The following is a 19,481-nucleotide window of genomic DNA, read 5'->3' on the forward strand; positions in this document are numbered from 1 at the left end:
ATACATGTGTGTCTTTTTCCCAGTGAGTGACACTCTATGAAAGAGGATCATTCCAATTAATATTTTATACTCCACATTTTATACTGGTATAGTTCTAAATTTATAAAAAGTTGAGCAAGTTGTAGTGGCTCATACTTGTAATCACTGTACTCAATAGTATTTTTATTAAAAGGGTCATGTTATCAAATGACCAAGCCAACTACCTCACAAATATACATAGAGGACCTCCTAAATATAACAAGCCTCAGTTCCCTTACCATTGCCTCTTATTGGATTAGACCTCCCCTTTAATGATGGAGTATAATCTCATTCTGTCTAATTGCAATAAATCTGGCTCTCTGTGGTCACCTTTTTATATACTATTTAATGACTGCTATTTTTAGACTAAGAACTTCCTGGACCTCAGGGTCTTGCAACAATACAAAGAGAAAGACAGGAGGATGTTGTTGGATCTCCTGGTCCACCCTCCTCACTGTGGACAGGCTGGCATGACCAACTAGTATTTCACCCTAAATCCAACTTGGTGTATCTCTCTATTGAAGTGGAATGAATCTTTATTATTTAAAATAGTATGGCAACTGTAATGCTTGAGAGATAAGCCAACACGGATGTCTTTGATTTGAGGATGAGGGCTTCTATTCAGCCACTCAACATCAACCCCAAATGGACCTTGCTCTACTACTAGGCTTTTTGCCCTACTGATTGGGTTCTAGTATTCTCTCCCTTTTACTGTTCCTTAGTTTCTGGCTCCTCCTTTCTGGGCTTCTGACCTTACCAGAAATGACTCCTTTTCCCAGGGTTAGGCTCTTCGTTCTCCACAACAATTGCTCATGGTACCAAAGTTCTCAGTACTGGGTCTGGGACTCCCTAGTGGGCTTGGATCTGAGTCCTTAGCCTTGATCCATTAGTTTCCTTTGGTGGAAAGATGTCAGTTGTGGTCACTGTTGTGACAGGAGCCACATTTCCAAAAGGTGTTGGGAACTGAACTCAAAGCTTTTGCAAAAGCAATATATACTCTTAACCATTAAGCCATCTCTCAAGCCCTGTCAATTTTCTCATTTTTGTGTATAAGCTGGGACTTATACACAAAAATAAGATAACAGATGATGCTGTAGAAGGAAACAGCCAAGCTCCTCTGTAGCTTGATAATCTTGTTGTAGACGGTTAAGATGTGTCTTTGCCAAGGTGCCTTCTGATTGGTTTAATAAAGTGCTGAATGGCCAATAGCTAGGCAAGAAGAGGTTAGATGGGACTTCTAGGCAGAAACAGAGAGAGAGAGAGACAGAGAGACAGAGAGACAGAGAGAGGAGATGAATCTAGGGTGGGGGAGATACCACAGGACTGAGAGGGAGTAGGAGATGCAAGTTGGAAGAGAGGTATAAAGCCACAAGACAAAATGTAGATTAATAGAAATGGGTTAATTTAAGTTATAAGAGCCATTGGTACAAGCCAAAGCTATAGGCCAAATTTTTATAATTAATAATAAGTCTCCATGTTGTTTTGGGAGAGCTGGTGGCCCAAAGAAAAATCGGACTACACCTCTCTCCCATTCCAGACCCAAATAACCCAAGTTCTAAGCTCTCAGCACATAACTGCCCCAATACAAGGTGGGGTATTGATTCCATGGATTTCCTAATGCAAGGCTAAAATCAACCTGAGTTACAGCCTTATATCTCATCTAATACCATCAGTAAGCTGCTGCACTTACTTATCCCTTTGCTCTAAAGTTTATAAAACTTCTTTGTTTTGTTCTGTGGGTTGCTGTTGGATCCCCTACTCCAGCCTCTCCACTAGACGTTACCAAAGGATACTTCACCAGAGAGAAAGGTGCTAAGAATTTTATTAGTCTTCTAAATCTTATGCCACATCACCTGAAAAAAAAAAAGGACCCCAGATCTCCTCCAGATGGAAGAAATAACTTCTGTCTTGTCCTCTGGAGTAACAAAATGGCCTGAGCAAGGGAACATATACCTCACTAAACTCAACATGTTAGAAATACCTTATCTCACACCAGCTGGCAACCAAAGAAAATCACCTGAGCAAGGTCTCTAGATGGCTAGTCAGACACTAAAATGGTAGGAATTAGAGGACAAACATAATCTTCTTTGTTTTGCAGTTTGGAGGTAAACAAAAAACCAAATCCTAAAAACTACTATGTGCTACTTTACGTGATACAGTTTTTATGAAATGTAGAATATTATATCCTGTTGATGTTTAATACTCTGAAAACCAAATACTGTTCCCTCCACTAACATACCACTTGAAAGCCAATGATGTGAGAAGGAAAGACAAGAAGGTCTCTACTTTTAAAACAGAAAAATTCTCAGTAGCCTCTGAAAACCAGTTCCCTCGAACCCCAACCACAGGTTCAGCTTGCCACAGGCAACCATGCCTCCTCTTTCTAAATAATCATGACTCCTCCACAGAGAACCTAAGAGAGCAAGAGAGCCTTGCTGCCATGACTTGGGGCAAACAGCTTTGTTCCCTGACCTGGGCCACCAAAATCTGTATCGGATTCAGATGTTTGTGTTACCATTGCTTCAAGTGACCAAAATGTCGTGGGTCAGGAGCTGGTGGAGGAAAAAGATTTTTTTCTGTCTTACAGGAAATCAAAGTCATGACAAGCATCCGTGGGCACATTGGACAAAAGGCAGAGCATCTACATGTTTGGTTTGCAGATGACATGTGTCTTTTATCATCCTCTCCACACACCAGTTTGTTTCAGCCTCCTGGGACCCATCCTTGCGTTTTATTTCCGACAGAATCATTAGTTTTCTACACATTCATTCTGGTGTTTTTGTATAGTTTGAATCTGAAATTTACTCCACAGGCCTGTGTATTTGGACATGTGGCCTAGAGCTGGTGACCTCATTTTAAAGTCATGTGGCCTGGGTGGCTCAGATTAGTCACTAGAGACAGGCCTTTATTAGTTATAGTCTTGCCCCGCTTCTGTCCCATAGCCTTTGGTTCCTGCTCTTAACTCCACATTAGAGGCACCAGACACCCATTCCTGGGGCTCCAGAAACCATGACTTCCCCATTATGTTGGACTATGTCCTCTGAAACTGGGAACTAAAGTCTCTGCTCCCCGAGGCTGCTTCTCTTAAATATTCTGTTACAGCAAGAAGAAAAGTAATCAACATAGAACATTGATGCTGAGAAGCAGAACTGTTGCTTTGAGAAACATGATGACGTAGTTCGCCAACCATTGGGTCTTGTTGATGTGCAGACTCAGGAGGGGTCTGAAGCAGGAAGACAGAGAAGCCCTTTGAAAATCACGCCAATCCAGTGTATCTCTCTCTCTCTTAAAAGGGTAAAACAATGAGAAACTTCACCCTGAAAGATTCTTTGCAAATGTGCGTCAATGATGGGAATGCTAACACATAATTATAAACTTAAGATTAGCAAATCACAAATCAAACCTGACAAGTCAGTGGATTCAATTTGCAATTCAATGTTATGAGATTTAACTCTTTAAGTTGAACGTTGGTGTTTGGTTTCAAAATAGTCTGGATTTTGGTAAAGCATCAGTAGGATATATTATTCTACATTTTGTAAAACCTACATTACATAAAGTAGCATCAGAACAGCCATACATGCTTAATATCAGTTTAATGATATTTTTGTGATTTGACTGTCATTGACCAGTATCCTTATATTATAAAATTAAATATCGAAAAGTTTAAAATTCAAGAATTATTGTGCAAAATTAATTTAAATTTAATATTAGGAATACATGGAGGAAACTCTGAAAAATGAACATCAAGCAAAAAACCCCAAAGCATAAGCCTACATGAATGTGATCAGAATCATTATTTTTAATTGCTTGTGGCCAAAGGCAGTTGTTCATTGTTCACTAAAAGTTTTATGTTTTAAGTAGATGTTCCCAGAAACTCTTCAAAAGCTTTTAGAAATAGTTCCCTTGCAACTTTTGAACTCATGATAAATTCCCAGGCAGTCAAAGATGCCGATCCTAGAAAAGATAAAATGAATCCATGTCAGCTCCTGAAGACATTTCTTAGTTCCATTAGGCAATAAGCATTGGTCAAATTTATTTCATTTGCTTCCTATCAATTAACATTAAAATCATCAGTTCACAAAGAAAATTTGATTTCTCTGATAGTATTATCATTTTGCAATACCTGACCTGAAAGTTTTGTGTCATGCTTTCTAAGTGGTGGAATCATAAATGATGAGGAAAAGTATATGTGGGATGATCTTGTATTATGGGTCATAGCTTTTAACCATTTCCATAATCATACTAAATTCATTAAATAAAATATTGCATGTCTACAAGAAAATGAGATGACTCTAATACAAATCTTTCAAATATTATCCACCAACTGGAGATTGGCCTACTGTTTATTGTGTGAAGGAAAGCTGCCTGCTGACTGACAGTATTATACCACAATGAAGGATGAAGTGAGAAGAAATAGATCAACTAACTGGCGCACTAACATATTTAGTGGATCTGATAGTCTAATGCCAAAGTTTTTCACAAATTTGACCATAATTCACTCATGTCTAATTTATTTCATTTATAATTTAGGGACTCAAAAAAAATTCCCTTCACAAAAATAGTAATAGCATATATGTTTAGTTTATCTCAAGGTCCCAGGGCATAAGTATAAAATGAGATGACATGGTGATCTTCAAACACTTATTTAAGGAAGACTATTTTTCACTCTGCTTTGCCATTATGGAGTAAGGTCTTCTTTCTTGGCTAGTAGTATTGGATTAAAAGCATCCAATGAGTCAGGTAGATAGTGACTTCATTAAGGATGGCAAATTTTCTTTTAACTCATTTGTGTTCTTTAGACGAGTAAAGTAGAATGTATAAAAAAGAGAAGTTTCCATGAGTGAAACAATGATTGTATGTGAGCATGTGGATTTTATGCTTTATATTTCACCTGATATTTCAGATGTCAAAGTTCATTGTGGCATCCAAATGAAAAGAATTGTACACGTAAAAGAATTGTAGTTGCTCAATGCTCTTACCATCTATCAATAGTAATAACTGCTAAGGAAATGAAAAATATACCAACAAGAATGCATACATTTTTATGTAGGCTGACTGAATATATTTCTCCTTAAATTAGTTTATGTCCACTTCCAATACATACAGTCCTAATTTTGTCTGGTATTCTTTAAACGTTCTTACCTGTGAGTCTATCAGTATCACCAAGAGCTGCGAGTGACACTAGAACTGTGTTCTGAAGAGCAGTGAAGTCGGTAATAAAAGGGGCTATGTCAGTGTCAACAAGAACACGAGGCGGCAGACCCTTCTGAAAGCTGTATGTTCTACTCATGGTTGTAGGGAGGTAGGACGCAGCTAAGTAATCTACAGCAATAGACCAGTTTTCCTCAAACTTGACTTCTTGGCCAGAATAATAGGCATATCTAAAAGACAGATAGACAAAATTATCAATTGTAGTTAGTTTCCTCAGAATTTAAATCTCACTTGGCAGAAATCATCCAGTACCAAGAAATAAAATCCAAAGATTATTTTGAAAGGAAGTTCAGTAGTCCCATAAATTTGGGCTTGTCTTTCCGGAACTGAGTAGCTAGTTAAATAAAATTTAAATCTAAATCTGTGAAGGGTTATCCAATTAGTTACCTCTTTTTAATATTTTACTTTCCATTTATGTCATTCCCTAGGCACACTATACTTGACATGTAATAAACATGTTAAAATAATATAGTTTGGCTATATAACAAAAAATAGGAACAAGGCCTGGTATCACATGCTTACAACTCACAACTGGGATGTGAAGCAGCAAGATCATGGGGCCAAGCTCTTTTTCAGCTGCCAGTTTGGGATACATGAGATCCTTTTTTTTTTTTAAACAGATAAAATGAACAGAAAAAGAAACAAAGAAAAAATACATTGTGCTTGTTAGTGTTTATTAACCTTGAGTTAGAAAACGAATATGCCAAAAGTTATTTCTGCTATCTGAGAGGTTTAACTTGTATACAATTTATATTTTTTAAAAAAGAAAGGAAGCTTTTAAGGAGAGTAAAACAAGAGACATAAGGAACGTTCTAGAAAGGGTGATAGAAATGTCATGCATTTTGCTTTAGGTGGTGGTTTGATCAGTGCTTGCAGCGGCCAATGCTCATTCAGCTGAATAAATACCTAAATCTGTGTGCATTGTTACATGTCAGCTGTACCTTAGTTCATAAAATCAACATGTGATGACTGATTCTAAAATGTCACTTCCTAAGGTCAGCCTCACCTTGACATAAACACAAGTGTCTTTGTCCTCTCAAATGGGAAACAACAGGAGCAGCTGACTTTAACATGCACAGTCGCTGGGTCTTGACTTCACTTTTGAACAAGGGACTGAAAAATGTCTATTCTCCAGGACAGCTGAGCTCAAGTGGAAGGATAAAGTGTTGGCCACAGGCTGTGAGTAGTTAAAGAGTTGATTAGTCAATAAGCTGGACGGTTTTCTTAGAGGCGTGCTCACTGTACAAAACCTCAAAAGGACTCTGGTTTTCTAAATGCTGGTCTTTAAATGTAATAGAGAACCAAGTTAGCCAGATAGCGTGGGGAGCCTCTGAGACATGAGCCACCAGAACAGAGAATCAAGGAGAAAATAAACCAAAGCAAAGGACAGTTGAACAAAGGGAGTCCAACTGTTTTCAAACTCCCCCCAAAAAACTAAAAATTCGGAGGGAAATGACCAAGATTTTGAAAATGACTTCCCATGTTCCTGTATTTACCTAAATCCTCAGACAATGAGGATAAAATAATAAAGGATATGCGTATGTAAAGTGTCTCAAACATTTTCACCTACTCTCTAACCATCCTCAGTTGACCAGAGCATGAGACCTAGGCAGGCAAAGAAGACCAAGAAAGATAAAGAAATGCAATGGGAGTCATAACAGAGAGGGAAGACAGAGAGAGTCCTTAGAAATGAGGGCATATCGCAGCCTCAGTGTCCATTTTCCTGACAGATGGGTGCAAATGAGTTACTCTGAAGCAGACCTCTCATTACAAGAAAGTCTATGGACAGAATCCGTGATGCTTTGAACAAATGAGGACGTTGTTCTTTAGTTTGTCTGTTCAGTGACCAGCAACGTTATAGATATGAAGTATTAAGATATGAAAATCACAGATGAGGATGAACTCAAAGGAGAATAAGACAGTGAGGGAAAGTATCAAGGCCAAAGATGCTCAAACGGGAACCCTAACCCAGTGGGCCCCAGAGTAATGCATTTCCCCCAGGAATCTCTTGCTGGGGGGAGAGAGGCTGTAAATCAGGGCCTGGCCTAACAGGACAGACTCAGCTATCATGGAGAGATTTCATGCAATTCTGAAAGCGTATCTCTCAGTGAAGCTGGCTTATGTGTGCTTCCTGGCTTTCTTTCATTCTTTCTTCAAAGTGGCAACACTGCCACAGGAAATGTGGAAGGACGCCGAGACTTTTGCCCCGTTTTGCCAAAGTGTACATAAATTTGTTTTATCTCCCACCTCCGCTTCCTAATTTCTTTCGAAACCTGGGGAAACTAAGGTGGTAGGTTTGATAGATTTATGTAGCCAGTGACAATATACGTAGCGATTTCAACTACAAAAATGTAAGCTCCAAATACCAACAGAGATAGCAGCCTGGACTACTCTATCCAGAGAACACTGCTTACACTTACGTGTAAGAATCAGATAAGCTAAATCATGACTTCCTATGGCGAGGTTTCAAAAGCTGATACCTGAAACCGTAAATAAAACAGAAAGTGCTATGCCAGTGTATTTGAAGAAAACCATGGCACTTGCAAGCAGGGCTTTGTGGCAGATGACTATAATCTCAGCTACTCTAGAAGCTGAAGCAGGAGGAGAACAATTTCAAGTCCACACTGTGGTACAGGCTGACATCAAGACCAACCCGGTCAGGTCAATGTAGCTGGCCAGACACTGTCTCAAGATAACCATTAAATAAAAGGGTGTGGGATGGAGTCGCAGCTCCCAGGGAGGGCTTGCCTTGGGATGCATGAGACCCTGAGTTGGTTCAATGCCCACCACCATAAAAAAAAAAAAAACATCCAAAGGAAGGAAAAGTAGAAAGAAGAAAGAGGGAAGGAGGAATAGAGGGGAGGAAACAGTATATACAGAAAGAGTGAGCAATCAGTGGTGATAGTGGTAGTCCGGGTGGAGATAGGGCCCCCACATTACTTTGTTGTAAGATATTCCACATTGTATAAGACAGCAGCTTTCAGGCTGTGCCTTGCTTCAAGCGATTTCATTTTACAAGACAGGAGTTTATTTCATTTTGAGTAGAAATTGGAGGCAGAATAAATCTGCATCCTGTTTGTAAAGCAAACAATCACCTCTGTCCAGCCGCAACCAGGAGGCTCAGACTGATAGTAACTCTTTATGCATAAAACATCACCACTGACATACCAACTTAGGTCGAGAAAACATGAACACATGGGCATCTCAACGCCATATCCAGAAACATGCCAGAAACACTAGGCATGTAAAATTATTGAACATGCCAAACCACCAAATGATAAAAAAAAAACAAAAACAAAACAAAACGAAAACTCAGATCAGGATCATATACAAGGAAAGCAAATTCCTGGTACAGCATGTTGATACCGCTGATGCTTTAGACACACGCATTATGGGACTGTTCCTGATTTCAGTTCAGCAAGGTACCAGCTGCTTACATGAACCACTCAAGTGACCAGGCTGGCCCTGTTCCTCACCCTGAGTCTCCCTTAGCTTTGAACCAGCTCTGCTTCTGCAAACCTCCAACAGCTCGATGGGTGGGTTCCTCGGAAGTACAGAAACTAACTCTCTTTGCCGCTCTATAGGTATGCACCTGAAGGATAACACATGATCTGGGAACGAACATTAGTAACTAAGATTGGAGTTAAAGAAGCCGTGACTGTCAAAGGCCGTAACGTTCAAGCAAACTTAGTATACATAGTACATTACAGGAACAAAATTGGCCTACCATAAAATTTAGTGTTACTTGATACAGTCTGACATTGTGGAAAAAACATAAATGTGTCCTTTTAAGTTTAGGTTTTTTTGAAATAGTCTGAATAGAACTGAGATTTCTTTGTTTTTTAATTATTTCTTTTATTTTTTGAAGTTAAGATATATCATTTCTCCCTTCCCGTTCCTCCCTCCAAGCTTTGCTAATATAATCCTTTTAGCTCTCTTACAAATTCACGGCCTTCCCTTGGGTCAGTTGTTTCATACACACACACACACACACACACACACACACACACACACACACACACACACATCCCTAAATACATAAATATAACCTGCTCAGTCTGCATAGTGTTAGTTGTACATATATTTTTAGAGCTGATCATTTGGTATTGAATAACCAGTTGGTGTGCTCTTCCCTGAGGAAGACTATTTTTTCCTGCTCAAGCTGAGTTCTCTTAATTTTAATTTTAATTAATTAATTAATTTATTTATTTATTTTTGGTTGTTTCAAGACAGGGTTTCTCGGTGTAGCCCTGTCTGTCCTAGAACTCACCCTGTAAATGGCTAGCCTTGAATTCAGCAATACATCTGCCCCTCCCACACCCCCCCACACCCCCCGAAAGTGCTGGGATCCAAGGTGTGTGCCACCACTGCCTCTGGAGGGGCACAGAGGTCTTGCTTAGATTCAGCTACCTTTCACTACCCCTGAGGTGGGACTAGATATGAAACAGGGCTTTTTGCTCAGTTCAGTGACTTCAGGGACAGTTTATATCCCCCAAAGATGGGGAGTTTCCTCATTAAAGGAAGTGAACCTACAGAGCCTGCGGGGAGTCACAAGGAAAATGAACATTAGACTTTCTGTCCACTAATTATACAATATTAAGTGCCAGACTCAACAGAAAAGACCCAGACTCGGTACCAACAAAATGGAAGTTAGTTGAAGTTATGTTACATTGACAAATTGAATGGTTTCTTTTATTATTCTTAATATTAAATAATACCCAATTATTATTTTGTTAAATGAATGGTAGCATTTTAAAAACTGTGTGTAAAGATTTATTAGCACTAAAGAAAATGCTAAGGGAAAGAAAATCCTGAAGTTCAGGAAGTAGATTACAATAATCAAAAACAATGTTTTGCTATAATTAGTGAAGATAGGATCCTTATAGTTACATAATTTAATAACCAAAAATTTCATGATGTTTGATTTTAGAACAACTTTTAAATGAATCTGACCTGTTTTAAGTGCAAAGAGTTTGTTTCTATAGAACCTTAAGAGAAAGAAAATATATCTAAAAAGTAAAACCTCTAGTCACTATAAATTTTAAAGGTTTTAAATACTCATGATTCCTATAGTCAGAGTTCTATTGTTTGGGGGCCTGGAGAGATTGTGCAGTGGTTAAAAGCACAGGCTGCTCTCTCAGAGAACCCAAGTTTTTTCCCAGAGGAGCTGGGAACCCACATGGTGGCTCACAACCATCTGTACAGTCCCAGGAGATCCAATGTCTTTATATGGTCTTTAGAGGTACCAGGCATGTAAGTGTGCACAGAAACATACATACAGGTAAAGCATTCGTACGAAGAAAAATAAATTTTATAGTTTGTATTCTTCTATTGATTATTGATTTATTTTTACTCACATGAAAATGTTCTAAATGTCGAAAAGTAACCTATAACAAATATTGTAACTTGACCACCACGATTCACAAGGTAATGTAATCCCCTTTTCTTAGATGTTATGTGTGTGCATTAGTACATCTGCCTACGTATGTGTGTGTGTAGGGGAGTGTGCATGCATGTGGAGTGTGCATCTGTGTAGGGGAGTGTGCATGCATGTGGAGGTCAGAGGACAAACTTAGGTGTGATCTACCTTTGCTTTTCCTTTGAAATGGGGTCTCTCAATGGCCCTGCACTCACCACAAAGCTTGGGCTGGCCGGTGAGTTCCGGGAATCCTCCCGTTTTTACCTCCCTAGCATGAGTATGATAAATACTTACCACGGTGCTTGGCTATTTTTACACGGGTTCTGGGAAATGAACTCACGTCTTCGTGCTTGCATAGAAGGGGTTACCACCTGTGTATTTTCCCAGCTCCTGTTTCTCAGATATTTTGTCTCCCCTTTCCCAAAATATATTCTGTTTGTCCTTTACCACTACAATCATCCATGATTACACTAGTTGTTAATTATTAAGATTAAAAATCACAATCATTCTAAAAGAAAATGAAAAAAAAATGAATTAAGACTGTGCTGGTTAGTTTTAGTCAACTGGACACAGCCTGGACATGCCCAGGAAGAAGGAATTTCAGTTCAGGACTTGCATCCATCAGATTGGCCTGCGTGGCTGTGGTAGTGAAGCGTTATCATGATTGCTAGTTGATGCAGGTGGCCCCAACCCACTGGAGGCCATGCCATCCCTGGAGCAGGTAGTCCTGAGCTGTAGAAGAAAGTTAGCTGAATTAAACAGTACTCTTCCGTGGTCTATGCTCTTGTTCCTGCCTCCAGGTTCTTGCTGAGCTCCTGTCCTGGTTTCCCTTGAGGACAGACTATAACTTGTATGCTGAAACAAACTTTTTCTTTCCTGAGTTTGATGATGGTTTTTAGTCAAAGCAATGGGAAAAAAATCAAATTAAAACAGAGACAAAAACTATATCTTACCTGTCTGCAAAGACATTAATAGGATACTCCAGAGACGAGGTATGAGCAGTCCATAAGTGCTCCAAAAGGCCATCAAAGTCACTAGAAGGCAGCTGCATGTACTAAGGTATAGAGGAAAAAACATCATGTGGGCAACTATCCCTCAGATTCTACCAGGCTCAGAGATGTGAGCAACAGTCAGTATGAACTGAAAATGCTGCTATTACATGTCACGCCTTAGTGCCTAACAGCAAAGGGGAAAACATCCAGTACTTTTTAGTAAAGCATATCATCTAGTTAAAGTGAACTTTAAGTATCTGCAAAATGTCCATGTTTTACACTGGACAGAACCATTGTCATTTTTTTTCTGTCAACATTATTAAAATTCTCATAAAATTTTCAAAGTGATAAAAAAGTTTAAAGATTAAATTGAATTATATCTAAAGCGATGAATTAACCATCCAAAGAACTAGCAAATATCTGTTTAAATCATTAATGATTAGCTTCTTCTATGCTTGATGAATGTATTCTATTTTGGTCATCGAATGGTTAGTTCAGAAAAACATATCACTGTTTAGTTCCACCTACATATGAGCAGTTATTAATTCAGTTTCAATAATTGGATAGACTAGTCTAAAACAAGCCTATAATCTTGATTCTTATACTATTTCACCAATGACCTAAATTCCCAATTACTCACATGCCTATTTACTCTCTTAAAGTGGCCTGCGTGGCCGCCATTTGTGGTATTTTTTTTACTTGCAGTGGGAACAGATGAATTTTGTGTTAGTACTGTATGAGAACAGTAGATTTCTAAGGCATGCACTGTATTTCTACACTGCTTCTGAGTAAAATATCTATTTATAATTTACATTTTAATATTAAGGAAAGTATATGATGCATTAAAAACAATCCTTCACAAAAAGACTTTCACAAAAAGCCTTGTCTCCGCGTGTCTGAGGAGTCTGGTATAAAATTGAAAAGAAGAACCTTAAAAAAAGCAGTCCACTTGTCCATTGTTTCACCGACGAGCTCTTGGCAGCCAGAAACACCATAACAAAACTTGGACTGATCCAGGGGTGGTGGTAAAATCGTGATTTGGTCTGATGATATCCCCAATATGCCAGAATCAACAGCAGCAAGGAAAGGTATCACACTCAAAAAATAATTCACATCTGTAAAAACAAAAGCCTCTTTAGCCCCACAGCCAGTGGCAAATGCCAGAGCACATTGTGAGGAAGCATACATAAGTTGTTAGGGAAAATTCACAGATAGCAAATGATGAAGAAAATGATCAAATAAAAAATATTGAGGAAAATCAACTTATATTTTAATAGTTCTATAATTGTGAATGTATATATATATATATATATATATGCACACACACACTGAAGTGCCATATTATAATATTTTTAAGAAAAATTTTAATGCATTTTTGATGGATTGGATAACACTCCTACTTAAAAGCATGAAATAAATAAGAGAAGAACAGCTGTCATATTGTTCACAGAAAGGTACAGAAGTTCCCAATAAGATTACATTGTTGATTTTAACTTTTTATAAATAATCAAGCATTGTTATGTATTCAGAAAATGCATATCTTATGATTCACAACTTAGTCTAATTTTTATACATCATCATCACTGAATCCTTTTATCCTGTTTCTCTAAAGCTGGAAGTTTTGTCTCACAGTCCAGTAAGCTTCTCAGGACTTCAAACTTTGCAGTTATAGAGAAGTCAGTCCAGCAGATTTAAATGTTTTAACTTAGTTAAGTAATTGGCTTGTACTCATTCTTATCACTCCAAATTACTAAGCCAATCAGATATCTAGAGCTGTTGACAAGTCTGTTTATGAGTTTTGAAAAGAATAACTCAAGCTAGCACAAGGGAAATACTTAGTGGTTCATACTACTTATGAGTCATGCCCCCAAAAAAGTACAACTTAATAGAATGTCATTTCTAATTATTTGCAAATTACTATAATGAATTTCTATGTAAATTAATTTCAAACCAAAACACATCGTGAAAGAATTAGAAAATATATTCAAGTTGCTTTTAGTATTGCAAACATAACTAAAGCCTTAGTTACAGATTGGCCAAATAAAGTATAATATTAGTCTGGCAAGTTTGTGAGTTTCAGTATTTAGCACTTTTTTCCCTAGTAAAACGGAAAAGCACTATTATCTTGGTTTCTCTTTTCAAAGATTCCATGTTCCCCTGGGGACCTGTCACGTCACTGACAGTGCTGGTCCCTAGAGCCCATGACCTTTGCAGTTCCTTGATTTAATCCTGTGAAAAGTCTGAATACATTCTCAAAAATCATGATTTGACTGGTCAGGCATGCCACATGTCACCAAGGCCACTGGCAGATGTTGAAGTAGACTCAATCTTGCAAACAGAGCAGAACTGTTTCAGTTTTGTCTCTGTCTCTACGATTGGGGTTTAAATGTGTTCTTTGAAGTAAAGGTACAAGTTTGCTAAAGTGAACCTACCAGCCCACCAACTGTCCACAGACACACACAGAGGGTCTCCAGGTTCATAGCCACAGTCTGTCCCTCCAGTGGGATCAACTAATCTACCTAGAGAACAAAGAATGCACAGTTGCATTTGTTTATTATACACATTTAAAATTGTTAAATATATGCATTTAATGAATTGGTACAAAATTTTGCAATTTACTGATATTCTACTTACCATCATTTTTATATTTTATTTCTCATCTCTCACCCAAATTATTTTCTGTTTTTCAACCATATCAAGGTTTTGACTTTCAATTTATAAGCTATAGGTAGTGTTACTTACATCACTTCACATTTCACTGCCTTTTCTAGCTGCTAATAAAAGTCATGGAAGCCACAGTCACTCCCAGAAAAGGAGGTTGGCTAAAGGTCAAACCAAACCTTAGGTCTACGTTTTCTAAATGACACGACCATGTGCGTGTCAGTTTGCACCTACTGTGAAGTGGAGATGACAATATTCGGTATCCATGAGATTTCTCCGTAAGTTAAGAGAAGTTATCAGAAGTATTTTACATGCTGACTGTCCCTTACATCAACATCGGAACATCAGAAAATAATCTTTCTTTTTCTCCCAAACTGACACCACTCCCCTTCTCCCTTCTTTCCTCGTCTATTTTCTTACTTGCTGAGCAATAAGTAAGCTGTGTAAGCTGGGCATTGGACACCGATCTCCTCATGCACTTCTTCTATCAGCCAGAAAGAACTATCCTTTCATAAATGACTATGTTGCCCCCAAACATCTTCCATGGATATACACTGAAAAGAGCTTGGTTCCCAAGGAGAGGCAACCGATGGCACAGATCACCATTAGCAAGGCATCACTTGTTTATAATTTCATGCGTATGGTCAGGCAATGGCAATTAGGACCCACAAGAAGGTCAATATAATCTGCCATCACTACTGTTTGTAAGGAATACCCCCTTGTGTGTTCATAGGAGCAGGAAGAAATGTGTAGTTAGCAGTGTGGTGGTAACTATTTTGAAAATACTCAACAAATGAGAGAAAGGATGGGTCTTTTTGCTTGGTCTCTATGCCTGTGTGTCACTGAAGTGTCTGGTAGAAACAACCAATTCACAGGGTAAGGAGTTGTGGTTAAGGACAACTAGGAATACAAGAACCAATGACTATGGGGAGATTAAACACTAAACACAAAGAATCAGTTTTCAAAGAGACGTGTGTGAGTGTCTTAGGATTACTAGTGTGGTGATGAAATACCACGATCCAAAGCAACTTGGAGAGGAAAGGATTTGGCTTATTTATATTGAATCACTATCCATGGATGGAAGAGAAGGTAGGAGCTCAAATTGTACTGGAACTTGGAGGCAGAGGCTAATGCAGAGGTCTTGGAGGAGTACTGCTTACTGGCTTACTCCCCATGGCTTGCGCAGCCTGCTTTCTTATAGAACCCAGGACCACCATCCCAGGAATGGCACCACCCACAGCGAGCTGGGCCCTTTCACATCAATCAGCAAACAAGAAAATGTCCTCCAAAGACTTGCCTATAGGTTGATCTTATGGAAGCATTTTCTCAACTGACATTCCCTCCTCTCAAATGTCTCTATCCTGTGTTAAGCTCACATAAAACTAGACAGCAATGTCAGATATGGGGATAATCCCATTTTCCTAATACTTCAGAATATATTGGTATTTAGGAGAAAAAAAGAGTCTTTCTTACCTGTTTTATACTGCCATCCAAACTGAAAAGGCAATCCCCACAAAAGATTTTGTTCATTTTCTGGACCATATCTTGCGAAATATGTGGCTGTCTGAGTCAGTAGGATTCTATACAACCCCATCCTATCAGTGAATACCCATGGGTTAATTATGTGTTTTCCATCCTCAAACCTGTAATCACTTAACTGTTCAGGGCTCTCTTCCCAGAGAGGAGGGTATGGGGTTGCTATACCAGAATCCTCTGCTACAGCAGCAGAAAGGCAGCCAACCAGTACCCAGACCCAGGAAGCCAGGACAACCATGGTGCCAACCTGGTTGGGAACTGAGAGCTTGTCCAGGCTTTTATTGGAGAGGGAAGGAGGAAGCCAGGATGTTTTCTTATCTTGTGCTTTAGAAGCATACTGTAATAATTTCTAAGCAGAGTGTTGATGGAGAGGAGATGGGCATCTTAGCAATTAGCATTAAAGATAATGGACTTTTGTCTTCTTTCCATCATTAGTACAGTGTATCAGAACCTGAACACAAGGTGAGGCTTGCCAGATTTTGGATAATGCCATTTGTTAATGAAAAAAATTCTTCTAGAACTCTTTCAGTTTACCTTATTATTACAAATTATATTATCAATAGCATTAGGATGCTTCCCTTCATAAAAATGTATTAACATAGTTCCTTGAATATACTGAATAATTAAAATGTGAAAATACTGATATTTATGTTTTGTTTTTATTTGATTTTGAAGACAGGGTTTCTCTGTGTAGCCCTGGCTGTCCTGGAACTTGTTTTGTGCTCTGTAGACCAGACTGGACTCAAACTCAGAGATCCAAGTGCCTCTGTCTCCAGAGTGCTGGGATTAAAGGCGTGTGCCACCAATTCTGTTTTCAATACTGACATTTATAATAATATGCAGAGATGTACTATAAAATACATCAGCCAGGCGGTGGTGGCGCATGCCTTTAGTCCCAGCACTCGGGAGGCAGAGGCAGGCGGATCTTTGTGAGTTTGAGGCTAGCCTGGTCTACAGAGCGAGATCCAGGAAAGGCGCAAAGCCACACAGAGAAACCCTGTCTCAAAAAACCAAAAAAAAAGACTATAAAATGCATCTGATCCAGTTATGGCATACCTTCACGTTTCCAGTAAAATGCTTAAAATATATCCAATTATCCCAATTAAATAAACAAAGCCAATTTGTTAAAAAATTAAAATGCTGCTAATTAATTTTCAATATCTATTCATTTTTCTCAGAATTTTATCTAATAACCTAAGTTTCTAGATTTCTAGCATCCCTCCTCAAAATAATAATAGTAATAATAATAATGATGATGATAATATGTAAACAAGTGTCAATCTCTAACACATAAGAAGAAAAGGCATCTAAAACTCCTGGGATATGTCCTTAAATTATGGATATAGGCATTTTACTTTACTTTCCTCAATATTGTGACTTTTATTATACATACAAAGGCCAAAATTCAGTATTGATCCTTAAACACATAGCCCTACTTTTGGGATTGTAGAAAGCCAGGCTGGGGTTATCTAAGGCCAGAAATCTATAGAGCTATGAACTATCCCTGAATTTAGAGGTCAGGAATACATGTAATTTTATTATATTCTTATAAAGAATTTAAGGACATTACTGATATTGGGGTTAAAATAGCTATCTGATGCTATACCCACTAGCCTAGTGTGTTTGGAGCCTGGTGTATGATCCTCAGCACTGAAGATGAGGGAAAGAGAACAGCAACGAAATTGAACAAATGCAAATGGTCATATCATACTCTTAAACGGATGGAACGTGATCAATAGGTCAGTCTGTAAAGTTAAATTATGCAAATAACTTTGTTATTAGCTAATTGTGACTTAGCAACTACCCTAGTTAGCTTTAACTGCCAACTTGACGGAGCCATCCGAAAACAATTCTTAATTAAGACATTGTCCAGATCATCAGTTCTATCTATGTTGTCACAAGTCACAGGGTTTCATTTTTTTCCTGCCTAATAGCATTCAATTGTGTGTGATGACTGTGTGTTCTTTATCTATTTATCAGCTGACGGACATGTAGGGAGTTTTCATGTATTGGGTATTGTGAATAGTGCCACAATAAACACAAAAGTATAGTGATCTCTTGGACAGATTGTCACTTTTTATGAACACAGGAGTGGACTATTGTTTCCATGATCATTTCTCAGTACTGCTGGACCTTACTTCTCATCTGCAGTCCTGTATATAATCTCTTATGCATGGACATTGTTTGCTAACTCCTCAAGTCATAGCAGTTGACTTTTTTTTTTCTTTTTCAAAGCCATTCTGTTTTGGTCCAGGTGTGTTTTTAACTTAAGAAAGAATCCGTGTTTTAATACAGATTGCTTCTACAATAGCTCTCCAATGATGTTGCTTGATCATTTTAAGTATAAAAAAATTTCTGTCAGCCGGGTGGTGGTGGCGCACGCCTTTAATCCCAGCACTTGGGAGGCAGAGGCCGGCAGATCTCTGTGAGTTTGAGGCCAGCCTGGGCTACCAAGTGAGTTCCAGGAAAGGTGCAAAGCTACACAGAGAAACCCTGTCTCGAAAAACCAAAAAGAAAAAAGAAAAAAGATTTCTGTCTTCACCGGGAGACTGGAATCCGCAAACAATGGCTGCTCTCATATGATACACCAATAAGACAACAATAAGAAGGAGCCAAACCCTCTCCTCTTTGTCGGTGAATGCTTCTCCATAAAGGCTTCGGTGAGAGGGAAAAGATTAGACACCATAAGGGCTGTTAGCAGAAGCTAGAAGTGTGCGGCCATCCTAACCCTGAAGGAGAACCCGTTCAGTGCGTGAATTGACTACCTTGTCTTTCTGACTTGTCTACCTGAGTAACTCAATCCTGTGTCACTTTGGATTTCAGGAGCAAGCAGGTCTGGTTGGTTGGAGCGATGATTCCAAACTACCCCTCATTTGGTAGCAACTTTCATATTGTTACTAAGAACTCACCCGGCAGATCGTAAGATAATGATCAACCAGAGAACAGCCTGAACAACATCATCAGTTATGCAAACAAGCAGCCTTTGCCTTTGCTCCTTCCTCGGGTAACCCTAAAATTACTGTTGCTGTGAGTAACACAGAGGGAAACTCTTCCTGCGTTTGCCACCATTTGTCCCTGAAACTGCATTTTAAGATCAGCGCTGAGCCTGGCCTTTAGGGATGCACAGAACCTTGGCCTAAGTCTGACAGTAATTTCATCATTCAGTTCTTACATTTAAATTTTCATTTGTCCCAAGTTCATTTTTATCGTAGTTGGGGTCTGTTTTTATCCTTCTGCATTCTCAGGTCCAATTTTCTCAGGGCCATTGATCACAATGATTGACCTTTCTCTAATGCATTGACATTGTACTGTGTCAAGAGCCAGTTGGCTACATATGCGTGTTTCTAACCCTCCTGTAGGTTGTTACGTCAAATTTGACTGGATTACTTAGTAGTGCTATGGAGATTTGGGGAATGCTCTAACTATCATGTTTCTTAAGGACTCTACAAAAGAACAATAAAACATCTTTCACCTCTAGACACCGCCCATTTCTTGCCTCTCTTCTTAGAATCATGGGAAAATCACTTTCAGAGTTTCTTTGGATTCTCACCAGGCACATTCTCAAGAATTGTCGTAAGTTTGATCCTGAAACCCAGAAGAGAAAGATTAATAATTGACTGTAGCACCAATTAGTCCTTTTATAG

At 38.7% G+C, this 19,481-nt stretch overlaps 1 protein-coding gene across 1 annotated transcript; it reads right to left on the reverse strand.

Moving 5' to 3' along the window:
- Window positions 1–3,594: 3,594 nt before the first annotated feature.
- On the reverse strand, window positions 3,595–16,653 carry CUNH6orf58 (chromosome unknown C6orf58 homolog). The gene is made up of 6 exons (XM_052751267.1): window positions 15,775–16,653; window positions 14,073–14,159; window positions 12,571–12,755; window positions 11,602–11,702; window positions 5,161–5,399; window positions 3,595–3,972 (listed from the first exon to the last, which is right to left on the reverse strand). The coding sequence occupies exons 1-6, from the start codon at window positions 16,073–16,075 to the stop codon at window positions 3,872–3,874; spliced, it is 1,014 nt and encodes a 337-aa protein (XP_052607227.1). The 5' UTR covers window positions 16,076–16,653; the 3' UTR covers window positions 3,595–3,871.
- Window positions 16,654–19,481: the final 2,828 nt, after the last annotated feature.

Source organism: Peromyscus californicus, unplaced genomic scaffold, assembly GCF_007827085.1.
Source record: "Peromyscus californicus insignis strain IS unplaced genomic scaffold, ASM782708v3 Scaffold_22__1_contigs__length_63687245, whole genome shotgun sequence".
NCBI classification, from domain to species: Eukaryota; Metazoa; Chordata; class Mammalia; order Rodentia; family Cricetidae; genus Peromyscus; species Peromyscus californicus.

Excerpts from the sequence above, each read along its gene's own strand:
- CUNH6orf58 (XM_052751267.1), bottom strand. The coding sequence starts at position 16,075 with ATGGTTGTCCTGGCTTCCTGGGTCTGGGTACTGGTTGGCTGCCTTTCT. Across the intron at positions 5,400-11,601 it reads ATTAATGTCTTTGCAGACAG|ATATGCCTATTATTCTGGCC; the intron begins GTAAGATATAGT and ends TCTGTCTTTTAG. Across the intron at positions 3,973-5,160 it reads TGATACTGATAGACTCACAG|GATCGGCATCTTTGACTGCC; the intron begins GTAAGAACGTTT and ends TATCTTTTCTAG.